At 46.3% G+C, this 21283-nt stretch overlaps 2 protein-coding genes across 5 annotated transcripts in view; both read left to right on the top strand.

Moving 5' to 3' along the window:
• Positions 1-21283, top strand: part of LOC143767223 (uncharacterized) — a 323645-nt gene that overhangs the window by 177588 nt on the left and 124774 nt on the right. The window lies entirely within an intron of this gene.
• LOC143767300 (gastrula zinc finger protein XlCGF66.1-like) overlaps positions 1-21283 on the top strand; it is a 91134-nt gene that overhangs the window by 48426 nt on the left and 21425 nt on the right. For all 4 annotated transcript variants that reach the window (XM_077255531.1, XM_077255532.1, XM_077255530.1 and 1 more), the window contains one exon: positions 9792-9882. In XM_077255531.1, coding sequence (XP_077111646.1) covers positions 9792-9882 — 91 coding nt within the window. The remainder of the gene's footprint in view (positions 1-9791; positions 9883-21283) is intronic.

Raw genomic sequence — 21283 nt, 5'->3', positions numbered from 1 at the left:
GCTACCCAGAGAAGGTACTGACCGATCAGGGACCTGCATTCGAAGCGGAAGTGTTCCAAGAATTCTGCCAACTGTACGGGTGTAAGAAGATCAGAACCACACCGTACCATCCTCAAACCAACGGGATGTGCGAGAAGATGAACCAAGTGGTAATTGATTTATTGAAGACCTTACCCGTGGAGGAACGGAACCTGTGGCCGACAAAGTTGCCTGACTTGGTGGATATGTACAATCACATCCCAGTAAGTTCCACCAACTGTACTCCAGCGTACCTGATGCGAGGAAGATCTAGTCGGTTACCCGTTGATCTGGACATGGGGGTCCTAGTACCCGAAGATACCTCGCCGGATGCAGATTGGGATGCAGAAAGGCAGCGAAGATACCGCGAAGTACAGGAGTGTGTAGAGAGAAGTCTCGCCCAGGCTAGGCAGAAACAGGAAAGGGACTACAACCAACACGCTCCTGCGATCCCCTTGTCACCTGGTGAGCAAGTACTTAAACGAAAGAGAAGATTACACAAACTCGATGACCAATGGGAAGCGGAACCGTATACCATCCTGCCGTCCGACTTCGACAACACGAAGGTCTGTCTCATCAGCAAGGACCGAGGGGAGACCTCAACAGCGGTATCCAGGGATCACCTTAAGGTCTGCCCCGATAAGTTGAAAGAGAGAGAGACGGCCCCAGAGATCTCCCCGCCGGTAGAAAAGGAGAAGATGTTCCATACCGTCCTTGGTGACTTTCCCCAGTCCTGGACTCAGATAAATCAAGCCCTCGTGGTGCCTGTTCTAATGTTTCAACAGCCAGACCCACCAGAAGCAATTGTGGTACCAGATCATCCGGTCCCGCTACCTCAACAAGCCTTACCTGAAGATGCCATGCCAACCGTTGAACCGACAAATCCTCCCTCTGCTATCGGTGAATCTGCTGTACCCACTGTTGATAGCAGCAGCTCTGAGAGCCCTAACCTGCCAGTGCTACCCCGACTCACTAGAAGTGTAGCTAGAAGACAGTGCACTACACCAGCGGTAGCAAGCATAGCGGGCCCTGTTAGGCCAATAGCAACCCCTGCGCTGCGAAGGTCCACACGCAGCACTCAAAACCAAACTCCCCTCTGCTACAAACCTTGGAGGTATTAATAAGGGCTGCTCTTTAGTTAAGAATGTTTTTGTGTGTATTTTTGTTACAGGTTTTAAATGGACAATAGAGTAATGGACCGTGAATTGCTCAAAAACTTTCATAAGGGGGACCCCTTTGTTTACCCGGGGTCCCCGCTGTTTCAACCACTGAACTGAGAGTCATAAACTGTGCATGACCTAACTTTTGCAACGTTCAAGAATCCTCACCTCCCGTAAAGGGAAGCTGTCATGATCTCCATGGCCAGAGAACTAGCATAAGCCTCTATAGGAACAAGCTCTTGGAAGATGTAACTGTACTGACCATGAACTAAACCTACCGCATCATCTAGAAGTAGCCAGGTAGCATGTCCTACTTTTTATCCCTATATGCCCAGCGCCGGCCGGAGAACTAAATAATGCTAGCAGAGGGAAATATAAGACCTGACTCACCTCTAGAGAAATGCCCAAAAGGAGACAGAAGCCCCCCACATATATTGGCGGTGATATGAGATGAAACAACAAACGCAGCAGGAAAATAGTTTTAGCAAATTTGAGGTCCGCTTTCTAGATAGCAGAAGACAGAAAGCATACTTTCATGGTCAGTAGAAAACCCTAATAAAACACATCCAGAAATTACTTTAGGACTCTGGCATTAACTCATAATACCAGAGTGGCAATTCCTGATCAACAAGAGCTTTCCAGACACAGTAACGAAACTGCAGCTGTGAACTGGAACCAAAATACAAAAACAAAACATGGACGAATGTCCAACTTATCTAGTAGATGTCTGGGAGCAGGAACAAGCACAGAGAGGCTTCTGATAACATTGTTGACCGGCAAGCATCTAACAGAGAAGCCAGGTAATATAGCGACACCCAGATCTAATCAGAACAGGTGAACAGGGAAGATGATGTCACAAGTTCAATTCCACCAGTAACCACCGGGGGAGCCCAGAATCCAAATTCACAACAGTACCCCCCCCTCAAGGAGGGGGCACCGAACCCTCACCAGAACCACCAGGGCGATCAGGATGGGCCCTATGAAAGGCACGAACCAGATCAGAGGCATGAACATCAGATGCAGTGACCCAAGAATTATCCTCCTGGCCGTATCCCTTCCACTTGACCAGATACTGGAGTCTCCGTCTGGAAACACGGGAGTCTAGGATTTTTTCCACAACGTACTCCAACTCACCCTCAACCAACACCGGAGCAGGAGGCTCAACGGAAGGCACAACCGGTGCCTCATACCTGCGCAATAACGACCGATGAAAAACGTTATGAATAGAAAAGGATGCAGGGAGGTCCAAACGGAAGGAAACAGGGTTAAGAATCTCCAATATTTTATACGGACCGATGAACCGAGGCTTAAACTTAGGAGATGAGACCCTCATAGGGACAAAACGAGAAGACAACCACACCAAATCTCCAACACAAAGCCGAGGACCAACACGACGGTGACGGTTGGCAAAAAGCTGAGTCTTCTCCTGGGACAACTTTAAATTGTCCATCACCTGCCCCCAGATATGATGCAATCTCTCCACCACCGCATCCACTCCAGGACAATCCGAGGATTCCATCTGACCGGAGGAAAATCGAGGATGGAACCCCGAATTACAGAAAAACGGGGAAACCAAGGTGGCAGAGCTGGCCCGATTATTGAGGGCGAACTCCGCCAATGGCAAAAAAGCAACCCAATCATCCTGGTCAGCAGACACAAAACACCTCAGATATGTCTCCAGGGTCTGATTAGTCCGCTCGGTCTGGCCATTAGTCTGAGGGTGAAAAGCAGACGAAAAAGACAAATCTATGCCCATCCTAGCACAAAATGCCCGCCAAAATCTAGACACAAATTGGGTTCCTCTGTCAGAAACGATATTCTCAGGAATACCATGCAAACGAACAACATTTTGAAAAAACAGGGGCACCAACTCGGAAGAAGAAGGCAATTTGGGCAGGGGAACCAAATGAACCATCTTAGAAAAACGGTCACACACCACCCAGATGACAGACATCTTCTGAGAAACAGGCAGATCTGAAATAAAATCCATCGAGATGTGTGTCCAAGGCCTCTTAGGAATAGGCAAGGGCAACAATAATCCACTAGCCCGAGAACAACAAGGCTTGGCCCGAGCACAAACGTCACAAGACTGCACAAAGCCTCGCACATCTCGTGACAGGGAAGGCCACCAGAAGGATCTTGCCACCAAATCCCTGGTACCAAAAATTCCAGGATGACCTGCCAACGCAGAAGAATGCACCTCAGAGATGACTTTACTGGTCCAATCATCAGGAACAAACAGCCTATCAGGCGGACAACGATCCGGTCTATCCGCCTGAAACTCCTGCAAGGCCCGCCGCAGGTCTGGAGAAACAGCTGACAAGATAACTCCCTCCTTAAGAATACCTGTGGGGTCAGAGTTGCCAGGTGAATCAGGCTCAAAACTCCTAGAAAGGGCATCCGCCTTAACATTCTTAGAACCTGGTAGGTACGATACCACAAAATTAAACCGAGAAAAAAATAATGACCAGCGCGCCTGTCTAGGATTCAGGCGCCTGGCGGTCTCAAGATAAATCAAATTTTTGTGGTCAGTCAATACCACCACCTGATGTCTGGCCCCCTCGAGCCAATGGCGCCACTCCTCAAACGCCCACTTCATGGCCAAAAGCTCCCGATTCCCAACATCATAATTCCGCTCAGCGGGCGAAAATTTACGGGAAAGGAAGGCACAAGGCCTCATCACGGCGCAGTCAGAACTTTTCTGCGACAACACTGCCCCAGCTCCGATCTCAGAAGCGTCGACCTCAACCTGAAAAGGAAGAGTCACATCAGGCTGACGCAACACAGGGGCAGAAGAAAAACGGCGCTTAAGCTCCTGAAAGGCCTCCACAGCATCAGGGGACCAATTAGCAACATCAGCACCCTGTCTAGTCAAATCGGTCAATGGCTTAACGACATCCGAAAAACCAGAAATAAATCGACGATAAAAGTTGGCAAAGCCCAAAAATTTCTGAAGACTTTTAAGAGAAGAGGGCTGCGTCCAATCACAAATAGCTTGAACCTTGACAGGATCCATCTCAATGGAAGAGGGAGAAAAAATATATCCCAAAAAGGAAATTCTCTGAACCCCAAAAACGCACTTAGAACCCTTGACACACAGAGAATTAGACCGCAAAACCTGAAAAACCCTCTTAACTTGCCGGACATGAGAGTCCCAGTCATCCGAAAAAATCAGAATATCATCCAGATACACTATCATAAATTTATCCAAAAAATCGCGGAAAATATCATGCATAAAGGACTGGAAGACTGAAGGGGCATTAGAAAGACCAAAAGGCATCACCAAATACTCAAAGTGGCCCTCGGGCGTATTAAATGCGGTTTTCCACTCATCCCCCTGCCTGATCCGCACCAAATTATACGCCCCACGGAGATCAATCTTAGAGAACCACTTGGCCCCCTTTATGCGAGCAAACAAATCAGTCAGCAACGGCAATGGGTATTGATATTTAACCGTGATTTTATTCAAAAGCCGATAATCAATACATGGTCTCAAAGAGCCGTCTTTTTTTGACACAAAGAAAAAACCGGCTCCTAAGGGAGATGACGATGGACGAATATGTCCCTTTTCCAAGGGCTCCTTTATATATTCTCGCATAGCAGTATGTTCAGGCACAGACAGATTAAATAAACGACCCTTTGGGTATTTACTACCCGGAATTAAATCTATAGCACAATCGCACTCACGGTGCGGAGGTAGTGAACCCAGCTTGGGTTCTTCAAAGACGTCACGATAATCAGACAGGAACTCAGGGATTTCAGAGGGAATAGATGATGAAATGGACACCAAAGGTACGTCCCCATGAGTCCCCTTACATCCCCAGCTCAACACAGACATAGCTCTCCAGTCAAGGACTGGGTTGTGAGACTGCAGCCATGGCAATCCCAGCACCAAATCCTCATGTAGATTATACAGCACTAGAAAACGAATAGTCTCCTGGTGATCCGGATTAATACACATAGTCACTTGTGTCCAGTATTGTGGTCCATTATTAGCCAATGGGGTGGAGTCAATCCCCTTCAGAGGAATAAGAGTTTCCAAAGGCTCTAAATCATACCCACAACGATTGGCAAAGGACCAATCCATAAGACTCAAAGCGGCGCCAGAGTCGATATAGGCGTCAGTAGTAATAGAAGACAAAGAGCAAATCAGGGTCACAGACAAAATAAATTTAGACTGTAAAGTGCCAATGGAAACGGATTTATCAAGCTTTTTAGTACGCTTAGAGCACGCTGATATAACATGAGTAGAATCCCCACAATAGAAACACAACCCATTTTTCCGTCTAAAATTCTGCCGCTCGCTTCTGGACAGAATTCTATCACACTGCATGCTTTCTGGCGTCTTCTCAGTGGACACCGCCAGATGGTGCACAGGTTTGCGCTCCCGCAGACGCCTATCGATCTGAATGGCCATTGTCATGGACTCATTCAGACCCGCAGGCACAGGGAACCCCACCATAACATCCTTAATGGCATCAGAGAGACCCTCTCTGAAAGTAGCCGCCAAGGCACACTCATTCCACTGAGTAAGCACAGACCATTTACGGAATCTTTGGCAGTAAATTTCAGCTTCATCTTGCCCCTGCGATAGGGACATCAAAGTTTTTTCTGCCTGAAGTTCCAAATGAGGTTCCTCATACAGCAAGCCCAAGGCCAAAAAAAACGCATCCACATTGCGCAACGCAGGATCCCCTGGTGCCAATGCAAAAGCCCAGTCTTGAGGGTCGCCGCGGAGCAAGGAAATCACAATCCCAACCTGCTGTGCAGAGTCTCCAGCAGAACGAGATTTCAGAGACAAAAATAGCTTACAATTATTTCTAAAATTCTGAAAGCTAGATCTATTCCCTGAGAAGAATTCCGGCAAAGGAATTCTCGGCTCAGATACCGGAGCATGAATAATAAAATCTTGCAAATTTTGTACTTTCGTGGTGAGATTATTCAAACCTGCAGTTACACTCTGAAGATCCATTATTAACAGGTGAACACAAAGCCATTCAAAGATTATAAGGAGAGAGAAAAAAAAGAAAGACTGCAGCATAGACAGACTGGCAAGTGATCCAATTAAGAGCACAGAGGAAAAAAAAAAAAAAAAAACTCTCAGCAGACTTCTTATTTCTCTCCTTTCTCAGCCAAGGATTTTAACCCTTTAGTGGGCCGGTCAAACTGTCATGATCTCCATGGCCAGAGAACTAGCATAAGCCTCTATAGGAACAAGCTCTTGGAAGATGTAACTGTACTGACCATGAACTAAACCTACCGCATCATCTAGAAGTAGCCAGGTAGCATGTCCTACTTTTTATCCCTATATGCCCAGCGCCGGCCGGAGAACTAAATAATGCTAGCAGAGGGAAATATAAGACCTGACTCACCTCTAGAGAAATGCCCAAAAGGAGACAGAAGCCCCCCACATATATTGGCGGTGATATGAGATGAAACAACAAACGCAGCAGGAAAATAGTTTTAGCAAATTTGAGGTCCGCTTTCTAGATAGCAGAAGACAGAAAGCATACTTTCATGGTCAGTAGAAAACCCTAATAAAACACATCCAGAAATTACTTTAGGACTCTGGCATTAACTCATAATACCAGAGTGGCAATTCCTGATCAACAAGAGCTTTCCAGACACAGTAACGAAACTGCAGCTGTGAACTGGAACCAAAATACAAAAACAAAACATGGACGAATGTCCAACTTATCTAGTAGATGTCTGGGAGCAGGAACAAGCACAGAGAGGCTTCTGATAACATTGTTGACCGGCAAGCATCTAACAGAGAAGCCAGGTAATATAGCGACACCCAGATCTAATCAGAACAGGTGAACAGGGAAGATGATGTCACAAGTTCAATTCCACCAGTAACCACCGGGGGAGCCCAGAATCCAAATTCACAACAGGAAGCATTGTTATGTTCAATTGTTATGCTATTTCAAAAATGTGTGTGTTTTCTGTTAACATGTATTATTGTTCTTGTTTTCCCAGTCCCGGAGTACTGGATTTAACCGGGGGGGAGTGCAGCACCCCAGAGTCCTGGTTGTTGCAGTACTGTGGCTCCGCCACTATGGGGAGCTATGGTACGTCTGATTGCACTAAAGGAGTTTCTCTGACCAGGTAACACCTCACTACACTTCACACTCCGGCCACCAGGGGGGGTGGTCCTATCTAGTAGGCCACTCCTCACACTATGGTAAAACTGGGGGTTGGACAGGAAGACAGGGAGAAGTAGCTGGGAAGAGCTAGTGAGAGGACCTGCCAGGGATGGGATCCTGGCAGACTCCTCAGAACAGAACTAACCAGTGCAAAACTGGAATACAGTAAAGAAGTATTGGGACCAGAAGGAGTCGTGCTGTTAGACCGAGGCAACATCCTTCTGAGGCGCAAACAGTCGGTGGCCGGAACGCCGAGCAAGTAAGAGACTTTAAGTACACTGCAAACCACGGCCGGACAGCTAATTATAGGTTGGCTGTCTCACTTAACACCTAAGCAGACAACGGAGGCAGTTGTGGGAGAGGGGCGACTCTAGGGTCCCGGAAGAACTCCAGGCCTACCCCGTCATACGGGTGCGTCCTACCATATCATCTGGGGGACGGAGAGAACGAACATCAGAGACAGACAGAAACAGTTGTGAGGACTATCCCGGGAGCTCAGCAGGGAAGAACTACAACCTCCAGCGCTAGAAGGTAGACACTGATTCCCACCTGTAAAGAGAACTCCTGATGTGCCTTTGGACCGGCCGGTCTCTGACAACCCAGTTAACAGCGCTCTAGACTGAGGTCTCCAAAACCTTCAGTAAAGAGGTAAAGAGACTGCAACCTGGTGTCTTCGTTATTTACCGCGACTTGCACCCCACAACTGCACCATCATCATCACTTATTGCACCGGACGTCCCCCACTGACAGACAGGGCCACGGACCGGGTCTAGCCACCGTGACAACCCCAGGACTGAGACCTAGAGGCCCGGCTCCGGGTACCCCTCGGCCCTGCGGCGGTGTGGGGGCGCTCCACACCACACTGGCCACAAACCATCCACAGGGGCCATCCATCTTGAGTAAGGTCACTCGCGTACCTGGTGTGAGGTCGTGCAACCTCTGCGGCAAGTGTCTCTAACATTTTTTTTCTGCACGTTGATATGGTGGCCGATCCCAAATTAATAGATGAACCCATGTTCGCGCTGCAGATCATAGCTATGAACTTCCCCTCAGGAGACTAATTTTCCATAACTTTCAGAGAAAGGGGCCTACCAACATATTTCTGGCTCAGGTTTGGGCCAGCCTCCTCCCCGCAATCGACCATTCCAGGCCTCTCAGATCGCTGACAAGCTGCTGGACCCTCGTTCCTTTTTTCCTCAGTTCTTGGGAAGCTTGGAGGCATAGGCCACATCCTTCCTTCAGGCCCCATCCTACTATTGAAGCCACCTTGTTCCTGTCCGGATCCCCATAGCAAGATGCTGATTCACCCGCAGGAGAGCTATCCAGCTCTGGGTCCTTGGCGCCTCATTCTGACCCTTGGGCTGAGCAGTCTGACTCTTCGCTTCCATCTCTGACTATATTCTCTTCCACTTCCAACCAATAAATGGCACCATATCTTTTTTGACGCTCTTCATCCTACGTCACGGTTCAGACTTTTGCTGGGTGGGGTTCTCTTCAGTTAGCCATCCTAGGATTTACACCTTACTGAGTGGGGCTTTTCCTTCCACTTTGTTTTACTGCTGTGGCCACTCCTCATTGTAAGCTGGTTCTTGAAGTCCTGATACTCCCTCCCATAGGCGTAACCTCTGGAGGGCTGGACAGTTCTTTACGCCCCCTTTTGTTTCATCTTGAAAACAAACTAATGGTAGAATATGCTAAAACCATACTAGTATTTTATTCTCAAAATCCATAAATATATAGGCAATCCACCTGTACATCCTGTAATAGCGGGACGGGGTTCAGTTACTTCTTTACAGATATTTGGACTGTATATTATGCCAATTGGTTAAGAAAACTCCCTTGTAAATAAATGACACATAAATTTGTTTACAAATACTGGACCACCTTGGGTGGCAAGAAGGATTTCAGCTGGCAACGATCGATATCGAGACCTGTATAAACACATCCTACGGGATTACTGAAGAATAATAACACTGAAGGTTAACTATTGGAATTTATGTGTAAATGTTTATATATTCTTTCAGAACATAATTCCTTTCAATTTGCGGACCACTGGTATACCCAGGCAGCTGGTACCCCAATGGGTACACCAGTGGCCTCAACATTTGCAAATATATTTTTGTGGTATTTTGAAATTTGAACGTATTACCTTATATAAAAAAATATAAAATAATGCATCATTAGTGAGTGACACTCATTTTTATTCTACTTTCATAATTTTTGAAGATTGTATTGCTGTACAGTTGAGCACCTCCATGTCTGCTAGTCTCTTTGCATATCCCAGTGGTATATACTTGCAGCATTACTGGTCTGCTGATCTTTTGAATTGGATATAAAGCTGATCATAGACACTAGATGATGTCTGGGTCTTCTCACAATTATCATGTTAAATGATCTTTTCTGGTCTTCTAAATCATCCCACACATCTTCTCCATCTGTCTGTGACTTTTAAAAATTTTTGTTTCAGAGTGAAGATCTGCCCCATATTAATACTACAGAGACATATGTGAGGGAAGATGAGTGGTGTAAAGAGGAGATTTCTACAGATTTCTATCCAGGCGAGTAGTCAATGGCTTTTAGAATTTGTGTTGAATGTTTTTATAGTTTTTATTCAGAACTTTACATGTGGATCTTACATGTAAAGATTTAGTGTTTAAAAACAAAAATCACCTTTTGACACTATTTTTGCCATAATTACTTCTGAGCTGCTGTAGAGGAGATCCTTCTGTATTCACAGTGCTGGCCATCACAGGACACTGTGCTCAGTGGATGCCTCTAATTATACTTTTGAAGATTGTTAGTGTTGGGAACCTCAGAACAATATAGAAGAAAATGGCGGACAGGGGCGCTGCAGATAATGATCATCCAAAGAATAAAAGATGCAGCCATTAAAGCATTCAGTCTACACATCACAATACCGATTTGGCATCTTCATCAGGCCAAATACCAGTTCAGTATCAAAACATGTAGCCTTAATGTGTTACCAATAAAGGAACCTACTTCATCTTCTATTATTTGGATGTTCGTTATCGGCAGCGCCAATGTCTTTCATTTTTTTCCATATCGTTATGTATCCTACGGTGTTGTTTCATTGACATCACTCTGGAAAGGAGCAGCAGCTGACAGACCATAATTCTACTGTAATGTCAGTAGATGCACAACTCCAGAAGGTGAGCTCTTCCTCCACTAATCTGCCTATGTCTCCACCTATTTTGAGTTTACAGCATGTTGGAGGCATCGTGTCTGTTTTTTAAAAAAGCAAATTCAAAGGCTGCACTGTTATATACTATAGAATATTCTCAGCCTCAAAACCTCAATGGCATTTTTTACAAGCAGAATATATTGGTCTATAATAATAATAATTATTGTTATTTTTAATCATTGCTTATATAGCGCTATCAGATTCCGTAGTGCTTTACGTACATTATCATCACTGTCTCAATGGGGCTCATAATTGAAATTCCCTATCAGTATGTCTTTGTAGTGTGGGAGGAAACCGGAGTACCTGGAGGAAACCCACGCAAACATGGAGGGTACATACAAACTCCTTGAAGATGTTGTCCATGGTGGGATTTGAAACCAGGACCCCAGCGCTGCAAAGCTGCCCAATATTTCATTATGGCAGTATGGAGCACCCTCTAGGACCGTGGGAAACTCGGTACCAGGCCGGTCCTTAAAGGGGATGTGTCACGGTAGCGGTGGCCTGGTCCATGGCCCTGGAAGTCCAATTAAAAGGAAATTAAACTGTAGTGGGAAATAAAGTCAATAGTGTAATGTTCGTGGATGCAGAGCTCCTCTGTTCCTTTCATCTGTTTCTGCGACTCTTCACCGCCCGCCATTGCATCAATCGGGTAGCATGCAACCATCCTGTTCCCATGCTTTCCCACGCACTTCTCTTCTTTTTTCTGTAGGCAGTATTTCCTCTGCTTTCCTGCCAGCTATTTCAGGGGCAAATCCGTCCTCCTGACAGACAAGTCCTTTTCACATACAGGTCTTTACAGTGCGTGGGTCCAGCTTTCGTGCCCTTCCTGGAGCTCCACCAATGACAGCACATGTTCTCCATTCCTCACCTGCCACGTGGTGAAACACTGGCGGCAGTTGAACAATTTAACAAAGTCCCTGGCGCACAGGACCCGATTTTTCAGGGCGGTCCATCCTGTTCGTGACGCCAAAAATGGAGTGCCCGCTAGGACCGTGGGTAACTTGGTTCCGGGCCGGTTCTTAAAGGGGATGTGTCACGTAGCAGTGACTCAGTCCGTGGCACTGGGCTTCCAATTAAAGGGAAATTAAAGTGTAGTGGGAAATAAAGTCTATAGAGTAATTTTCGTGATGCGACCTGTGGTACTCGACCAGGGGTGGCCGACGCTGCTTAAAGGGATCTGCTGGGGCCGATGGTGATGCAGCTTAGATAGTCTTGCTCCCCACAGGTGGAGCAGAGGCCTCAGGGCTACCAGGACAGTCTATGAGGGGTTGTAGTGCAAGAATGCAATAATTGGATGGCACAGGGTTTGCAGTCTCTTTACCTTTTAATTGTCAGTGCAGTCCGGGGCACATCTTACAGGTGATCTTTGGAGTCCAGGCAGCCTTGAAGCGGTTCGGAATCCCCCTAGCCAGGTGGGGTTAGAAGCCTTCCTTTCTGCGCTGTTTTGCAAGGTTCTTGATGCATTAGCTTTCCTCAAGTCCCTCACTCAAATCTATCCCTTTGTAGAACACTACCTCCATGACTGAATCTAACTCCTCCTCCAGACCAGAGCTTTTAGGGAAGCTACCTTGAAACCGGGTTTAGAGCTCCCCCTTCTGGCCTGGAGTCAGGAAAGTGTTGTATGCTTGTGTTACCTGTTAAGGAGATCCCTTCTCGCTTCCAGGAATGGCATCACCCTCCCCGAGAGGCAGGCAATACCACTGTGGCACTCGGACCCCTGGGGTGCCACAAATACATTATACAATGAAGTAGAGATGCAAAATAACTACAATCACCATGGACATAGTTTGTGCAATCGTAACAACCTGTTCAATATAGTGAGTACATGATTTATGGTGAGTGGTTAATGGTGTGACCATAGTGGTTGAATTCTTTTTATCCAAGTCAATTGTTATAATGGTAAAAAAAAAAAAACAACCATCATTCAGAACTTTGTTTTCCATTCTAAATATAGATATATTTTGGAATCCAGGCGAACCACATAATAATCAATTGTGCCACTTTGCTTTATTTAAAGGGAACCTGTCACCATGTTAGGCCAATACGAGTTACAGCCACCTCCTTTCAGGGCTTATATACAGTATTCTATAATGCTGTATATCTGCCCTCAACCAGTCCTGGAAGAGAAGAAAAATAACTTTTATTATACTCACCTGCGGAGCGGTCCGGTCCGAGGGATATTGCTCTTCTTAGTCTGGCGCCCCAATCTTCTTGCGATACCGTCCTCCTGCTTGCTTCATGTGGATGACACATCCCTGCATCATCCACACAGGCTCCTCGGCACAGCGCTCCGGCGCAGGCGTACTTATCTGCAGTGCGCAGGCACCGGGCAAGGTGAGAGAGGCTCAGCGCCTGCGCACTGCAGGATTTTGCTCTGCCCTTAACAGGAGCCTGTGTGGATGATGCAGGGATGCGTCATCCACACGAACCAAGAAGGAGGGCGGCATCATAAGAAGATGGGAGGCGCCGGACAAAGAAGAGCGACACCCCTCGGACCAAACCGCCCCGCAGGTGAGTATAATAAAAGTTATTTTTCTTCTCTTCCAGGTCGGGATGGGGCTTATATACAGCATTATAGAATACTGTATATAAGCCCTGAAAGGAGGTGGCTGAGTTCGTATCTGCCAAACCTGGTAACAGGTTCCCTTTAAACAGTTTAGCAACAGATCAATTTGGGACATAAATTCTTTTTTTCTGTTCGAAAAAATGACAGAAACCAGGAAACAAGACCGCAAAACACAAATGTGAACACAGCCTATAACTGTCTGAGAAAAAAAGTGAAATGTCCATTTTTTATCTGATTTTCGGATTAAAGGTACCTTCACACTGAACAACTTAACAACGATATCGCTAGCGATCCGTGACGTTGCAGCGTCCTGGATAGCGATATCGTTGTGTTTGACACGCAGCAGCGATCTGGATCCTGCTGTGACATCGTTGGTCGGAGCTAGAAGGCCAGCACCTGGATCTCCCGCAGACATCGCTGAATCAGCGTGTGTGACGCGGATTCAGCGATGTCTTCACTGGTAACCAGGGTAAACATCGGGTTACTAAGCGCAGGGCCGATGTCTCTCCCCAGCAAAAGTACCAACTTGGCTTAATGATTGAGTGTGGGAATGAGATGCATTTTGCTTCTCAAGTGAGGATGATGTAGAGCTGCTTCTGGTGTGGGGATCTATTCTCTATTGTTCTGGACCCAATTGCACTCAATTAATGTAGGAAGAGGTAAGGACGTCTGCCCTATGGACTTGATTTGATAAACTGTGGCTCTTCTCCCAGATTCTGCACTCACCCCTGTGTAAGTTTTAAGTGAGTAGGATGAATTATGTCCATCAGAACTGAGATGGCAAGCGATATATTGCTTTGATTGGGGAGGATAGAATAGAGTTTAACCACCTTTTCTCTGTGGCCCAGGGCCGGACTGGCCATCTGGCAATTCTGTCAAATTCCAGAAGGGCCTGTCTGGTCAAGGGCTGCCTTGTCTGCAACGTTGTTAACACAATCAGTGTTCTCAAGACACCCAGGGGCGTAACTACAACAGGTGCAGGAGCTGCAATTGCACCCAGGCTCTGGAGCCTAGGAGGCCCTAAAAGTCCCTTTGGCCCATAGAAAAAGACAATTGCCATTAAAGATTTAAAATATTTGGGGGCCCAGTTGGAGCTTTTTCATCGAGGCCCATGAGTTTCAAGTTACGCCACTGAAGACACACATACTATTAAGAGTTGTGACATTGATATCATTAGAAATATTGGTCTTGTAGTAAATCTTGCTTTCCTCCATTCAGGGTAATATTAGTAATATAACCTCATCTGGTGCTCGGGGCAGGACACCATGGGCATGTGTGATCTCAAATGCTAGGGCTGAATTTTAGCCCCAGTCCGTACCTGCTGTGCCCTATAAGGATAATTGTGACAAGGCAGATCTTCAAGCAGGATTTGTTACTAAGACCTTCTCCACAGACTTTAGTACACTGGCGTGACACTTACTGAAGGTGCACTGTCTTTCCACTCCTCGCCATGCTCTGTAGGTTGGTCTATGGGTGAGTGAGTTTGTGGTGCTGGCACTGGGTGTAGAACAGTATTGTGCTCTTGGCTGTTACACTCAAACAATTAATACTGGCTTTGCAGTCTCTAGCAAAGTGAGATATAGATGCACAACACCTGTAGTATATGTTGTTCTCTTTGTGGAAGATTCTATGATCTTTAAGATATTCTTCCCTAAAGCTCCTGCACTATTGCAGGTGGTGAGGCCTTTTATGTAGGAGGCACTCCCTGTTGCGATTTTTCATTAGTGAACCTTCGGTTTCTGCTGTACTACAGGTCTTTTATAATGAATTTGTAGAAGAAACATTTGTATTGTGCACAATGATAGGTGTGCCTCTGGGGTTATGGACTGAAGCAGTCTTGCCTCTTCTTGGGTTGGCAGTATCTTCGGTGGAAAATTCGAAGCTGGGCTCATTCCTGATCTTAGTCGAGGCGCGCAAAGGCTGTGTCTAGGGACATGAGGCCTAGCAAGTCTCCTTCAGTCTTGGCAACTTGGAGTTCTACCAAGAGGTCTCTCAATTCTCTTGTGAAAGCTTTTGTTAAAGATTTTAGGAAAGTCTTCCAACTTTTTAAAGAGGGATTCTTCTATCATCGCTGAGGAGCCGTAGCATTCATCAAGCCTCTCCCATAATATATACAAGCCTCTGCTTGGGTGGTTGATATCGATATCTTTGATGCATTTTGCATGTTCTGCCAATTCATTTCCTAGCCACTTACCCAAGATGTCAATCTCTTTACTGGAAGAGACATCTAGGCCAGCAGTGGTGTTTGTGAGAGAAGCTCTCCAGGTCACACCGGTGGTAATAGGTAGACAAAATAACCTTTATGCTTAATGTGGGATGATTGGTGAATGAGGGTCGATGACTGGTAGGATTTTTCATTGATGATTGGAAGGGTTTGGTCTCACTCTTGGAACTGAATTTAGATAGTCATCTAATGGGGTGTGCAGTAGCACATAGCCTGAAGTGTGTCATGCGATACCGCAATGACTAAGTTTGGGTCTGAGTATTAAGCTGGAACTTGTGCCTAGGCTTCTTCTGCTGAGTGCTTCCTTGTCCATTGTGAGTTTTGCCAGGTAATCTTCAAGATGTGCTTTTTTATTCTTTAATTTCAACTCTATTTCAGCGAAGGCAGCTCTCACTTTGGTGGTTTCTGGCTTCGACCTGGCAGTGGCAATTGTGAGACTGCTCGCAGACTTTCTTGAAGCTAATGAGCTTACATGGGAGCGTGTTGGTAATCTTCAGATCCTCTATCTCACATCGTGTCTGTGTAGAAAGATGGACCGGGCCAGTGATGCTTCTCTCGTGCCGGTTCCGAAACTAAAGGGGCTGTCACCATTTTTGGTGGTGGAAAGCTTTCCAACCCGGACAGACCTTTGCACTCAACTGTAGGGGGCGTGTCAGGGATAAAAGGGATTGTGAACAGGAAAGCGGGACACTTTGCGGGAAGATAGAAGGTGCAGCAGGAGAAAGTTGACTCACTCTCTGTGGGGCTGTGCGATAACACAGGCCCGCGCTGCAGTACCTCAGACCTTGAATACACTGACCATGAGGGACGTGAAGTCGGGTGTCCATGCATTCTGACGACTGAAGCTCAGACCCGCACTGTTCCGCTGTCTGCCATGAGTGTGTGGCCTAAATCTGACCAGGCGGATTGTCGAGTACCGGGTAATTACTTCCTCGGCACCAGCATTGTTCAGAGATATCTTCCAGTGGTGACAGAGACTGCTTCACTTTGTGGACATTACCCCGGTAAGCAGTTACCTCACCTCAGAGAACCAGGATACGCTGTTTCCGTCGGGAGACAGTGCCTCACCTTCCTTCAAGACCAGGCCAGAGATGTTATGGACCTGGTGGTTAGGAGCACCTGGAATGACCTGATGGTTAAACCAAATGACAGGACAAGCTCTGGGAAGTGGGATCTCTGCTGACCGCAAACCCTGATCCTATCACACACACTAGAAATAGCCGTGGAGCGTACCTAACTCTCCCTAGACGCCTCTTCACAGCCTAAGAGCTAACTACCCCTAAAGATAGGAAATAAAGCCTTACCTTGCCTTAGAGAAATTCCCCAAAGGAAAAGGCAGCCCCCCACAAATATTGACTGTGAGTTAAGAGGAAAGTCACAAACACAGAAATGAAACAGGTTTTAGCAAAGGAGGCCAGACTTCACTAAATAGCAGAAGATAGTAAAGGGATATATGCGGTCAGCACAAAAACTACAAAAAAACCACGCAGAGTGTGCAAAAAGACCCCCCGCACCGACTCACGGTGCGGAGGTGCCACTCTGCTCCCCAGAGCTTCCAGCTAGCAAAGCAATATCATGATAGCAAGCTGGACTAGAACTTAGCAAGTACTAAGAAATATATTCAGTAAACAATGAACAACAAATGAACAAGCAGGGACTTAGCTTCTGCTGGAGTAGACAGGTCATCAGAAAGATCCTAGAGAGATCTGAACCAGTACTAAGACATTGGCAGCAGGCATGGAGTAATGATCTGAGTGGAGTTAAATAGAGAAGCCAGCCTGGCCATAAATGAGGACAGCTGAGGAAGCAAACTCAAGAACCAGCAGTTCCACTCACAGCCACCAGAGGGAGTTCATGGACAGAACTCGCCGAAGTACCATTCATGACCACAGGAGGGAGTTCGAGAACGGAATTCACAACAGTACCCCCCCTTGAGGAGGGGTCACCGAACCCTCACCAGAGCCCCCAGGCCGATCAGGACGAGCCAAATGAAAGGCACGAACCAAATCGGCAGCATGGACATCGGAGGCAACAACCCAGGAATTATCCTCCTGACCATAGCCCTTCCATTTGACCAGGTACTGAAGTTTCTGTCTCGAAATACGAGAATCTAAAATCTTCTCCACCACATACTCCAACTCCCCCTCGACCAACACCGGAGCAGGAGGGTCAACGGAGGGAACCATAGGCGCCACATATCTCCGCAACAACGACCTATGGAACACATTATGGATGGCAAAAGAAGCCGGAAGGGCCAAACGAAACGACACATTAGCGATGAAGCGACGTTAAAAATTAGCAAAGCCCAGGAATTTCTGAAGGCTCTTCACAGATGTAGGCTGAGTCCAATCATGGATGGCCTGGACTTTAACAGGATCCATCTCGATAGTAGAAGGGGAAAAAATGAAGCCCAAAAAGGAAACCTTCTGAACTCCGAAGAGACATTTAGACCCCTTCACAAACAAGGAATTAGCACGAAGGACCTGGAACACCATTCTGACCTGCTTCACATGAGACTCCCAATCATCCGAAAACACCAAAATATCATCCAAATATACAATCATGAATCTATCCAGATACTTTCGGAAGATGTCATGCATAAAGGACTGAAACACAGACGGAGCATTAGAAAGCCCGAATGGCATCACCAGGTACTCAAAATGGCCCTCGGGCGTATTAAATGCTGTTTTCCATTCGTCGCCCTGTTTAATACGCACAAGATTATACGCCCCTCGAAGATCTATCTTGGTGAACCAACTAGCCCCCTTAATCCGAGCAAACAAATCAGACAGTAGAGGCAAAGGGTACTGAAATTTGACCGTGATTTTATTGAGAAGGCGGTAATCTATACAAGGTCTCAGAGAACCATCCTTCTTGGCCACAAAAAAGAACCCTGCTCCCAACGGTGACGACGACGGGCGAATATGCCCTTTCTCCAAGGACTCCTTTATATAACTCCGCATAGCGGCATGTTCTGGCACAGATAAATTGAAAAGTCGGCCCTTAGGAAATTTACTACCAGGAATCAAATTAATAGCACAATCACAATCCCTATGAGGAGGTAGGGCACTGGATTTGGGCTCATCAAATACATCCCGGTAATCCGACAAAAACTCAGGGACTTCAGAAGGAGTGGAAGAAGAAATTGACAACAACGGAACATCACCATGTACCCCTTGACAACCCCAACTGGAAACAGACATTGATTTCCAATCCAACACTGGATTATGGACCTGTAGCCATGGCAAACCCAACACGACCACATCATGCAAATTATGCAACACCAAAAAGCGAATATCTTCCTGATGTGCAAAAGCCATGCACATGGTCAACTGAGTCCAGTACTGAGGTTTATTCTTGGCCAAAGGCGTAGCATCAATTCCCCTTAATGGAATAGGATACTGTAAGGGCTCCAAGAAAAAACCACAGCGCCTGGCAAACTCCAAGTCCATCAAATTCAGGGCAGCGCCTGAATCCACAAATGCCATAACAGAGTAGGATGACAATGAGCAAATCAGAGTAACGGACAAAAGAAATTTAGGGTGTACAGTACTAATGGTGACAGACCTAGCGAACCGCTTAGTGCGCTTAGGACAATCAGAGATAGCATGAGTAGAGTCACCACAGTAAAAACACAGCCCATTCTGACGTCTGTGTTCTTGCCGTTCAGCTCTGGTCAAAGTCCTATCACATTGCATAGGTTCAGGCCTCTGCTCAGAGGATACCGCCAAATGGTGCACAACTTTGCGCTCACGCAAGCGCCGATCGATCTGAATAGCCAAGGACATTGATTCATTCAGACCAGCAGGCGTGGGGAACCCCACCATAACATCCTTAAGGGCTTCAGAAAGACCCTTTCTGAAAATTGCTGCCAGGGCACACTCATTCCACTGAGTAAGCACAGACCACTTTCGAAACTTCTGGCAATATACCTCCGCTTCATCCTGACCCTGACACAAAGCCAGCAAGATTTTCTCTGCCTGATCCACAGAATCAGGCTCGTCACAAAGCAATCCAAGCGCCAGAAAAAACGCATCTACATTAAGCAATGCGGGATCTCCTGGCACAAGGGAGAATGCCCAGTCTTGAGGGTCGCCACGTAACAAAGAAATAATGATTTTTACTTGCTGAATGGGGTTACCAGAGGAGCGGGGTTTCAAAGCAAGAAACAGTCTGCAATTATTTTTGAAATTCAGAAACTTAGATCTATCCCCAGAAAACAAATCAGGAATTGGAATTCTAGGCTCTAACATCGGATTCTGAACTACATAATCTTGAATGCTTTGTACCCTTGCAGTGAGTTGATCCACACAAGAGGACAGACCTTGAATGTCCATATCTACACCTGAGTCCTGAACCACCCAGAGGTTAAGGGGAAAAGAAAGACAAAACACACTGCAGAGAAAAAAAAATGGTCTCAGAACTTCTCTTATCCCTCTATTGAGATGCATTAACACTTTATAGGCCAGCTGTACTGTTATGGACCTGGTGGTTAGGAGCACCTGGAATGACCTGATGGTTAAACCAAATGACAGGACAAGCTCTGGGAAGTGGGATCTCTGCTGACCGCAAACCCTGATCCTATTACACACACTAGAAATAGCCGTGGAGCGTACCTAACTCTCCCTAGACGCCTCTTCACAGCCTAAGAGCTAACTACCCCTAAAGATAGGAAATAAAGCCTTACCTTGCCTCAGAGAAATTCCCCAAAGGAAAAGGCAGCCCCCCACAAATATTGACTGTGAGTTAAGAGGAAAGTCACAAACACAGAAATGAAACAGGTTTTAGCAAAGGAGGCCAGACTTCACTAAATAGCAGAAGATAGTAAAGGGATCTATGCGGTCAGCACAAAAACTACAAAAAAAACACGCAGAGTGTGCAAAAAGACCCCCCGCACCGACTCACGGTGCGGAGGTGCCACTCTGCTCCCCAGAGCTTCCAGCTAGCAAAGCAATATCATGATAGCAAGCTGGACTAGAACTTAGCAAGTACTAAGAAATATATTCAGTAAACAATGAACAACAAATGAACAAGCAGGGACTTAGCTTCTGCTGGAGTAGACAGGTCATCAGAAAGATCCTAGAGAGATCTGAACCAGTACTAAGACATTGGCAGCTGGCATGGAGTAATGATCTGAGTGGAGTTAAATAGAGAAGCCAGCCTGGCCATAAACGAGGACAGCTGAGGAAGCAAACTCAAGAACCAGCAGTTCCACTCACAGCCACCAGAGGGAGTTCATGGACAGAACTCGCCGAAGTACCATTCATGACCACAGGAGGGAGTTCGAGAACGGAATTCACAACACAGAGATTTCACACGTCACCTACGGTGCCACCGTGGGATTTCAAGCTTCCACAGCCCGGAAACCATCAGATTGATAAGCTTACCAGTTTCATAACCGTTTGTTCATACCCTGACACAAAACCCAATTTTACTTCCCCCTTAACTCTTTCTCTCCCTGCGTGAAGTAATCCTGGTAATAAACCAGTTAACTCTTGTTCTGCCTCCTGTTTGTCACTGCATCCCACGTTCCTGCGATTCTTACATCTGTATGCAGCCTGACTACTCTCTGATAGAAGCCAGTGTCTGTGCTTCAACCCCGTTCTATAGTAGTCGTTTTACTGTTCTGGCACCCTCACTCTGTTCGGGAGATTGAGTTGACAGACAGCTACACTCTTTCCTATAGATGCATTGAGATCGACGCAGGGGGTTCTTTACAACTTTATTGATAGGATCAGTGTAAACAACAAAAATGAAATTACTCAGTACAAAGCATACAGTATATCTGAGGTACATAGCATTACGTATGGTACAGTACACACACAACATAATTACATAACATAGCAGGTAGTGGAGATAGTTATAATGACAGAAGAGAGACTATTCGATAAGAAAACATGAAGAACACAACATCTGCATCATTCAGTATGGTGAGCCCTAACAAAGGGAACATAATAACTCATCGAT

Source organism: Ranitomeya variabilis, chromosome 4 (assembly GCF_051348905.1).
Source record: "Ranitomeya variabilis isolate aRanVar5 chromosome 4, aRanVar5.hap1, whole genome shotgun sequence".
Taxonomy (NCBI): Eukaryota; Metazoa; Chordata; class Amphibia; order Anura; family Dendrobatidae; genus Ranitomeya; species Ranitomeya variabilis.
The sequence above is the reverse complement of the archived record's forward strand: the minus strand, read 5'-3'. Positions and strand labels throughout refer to the sequence as shown.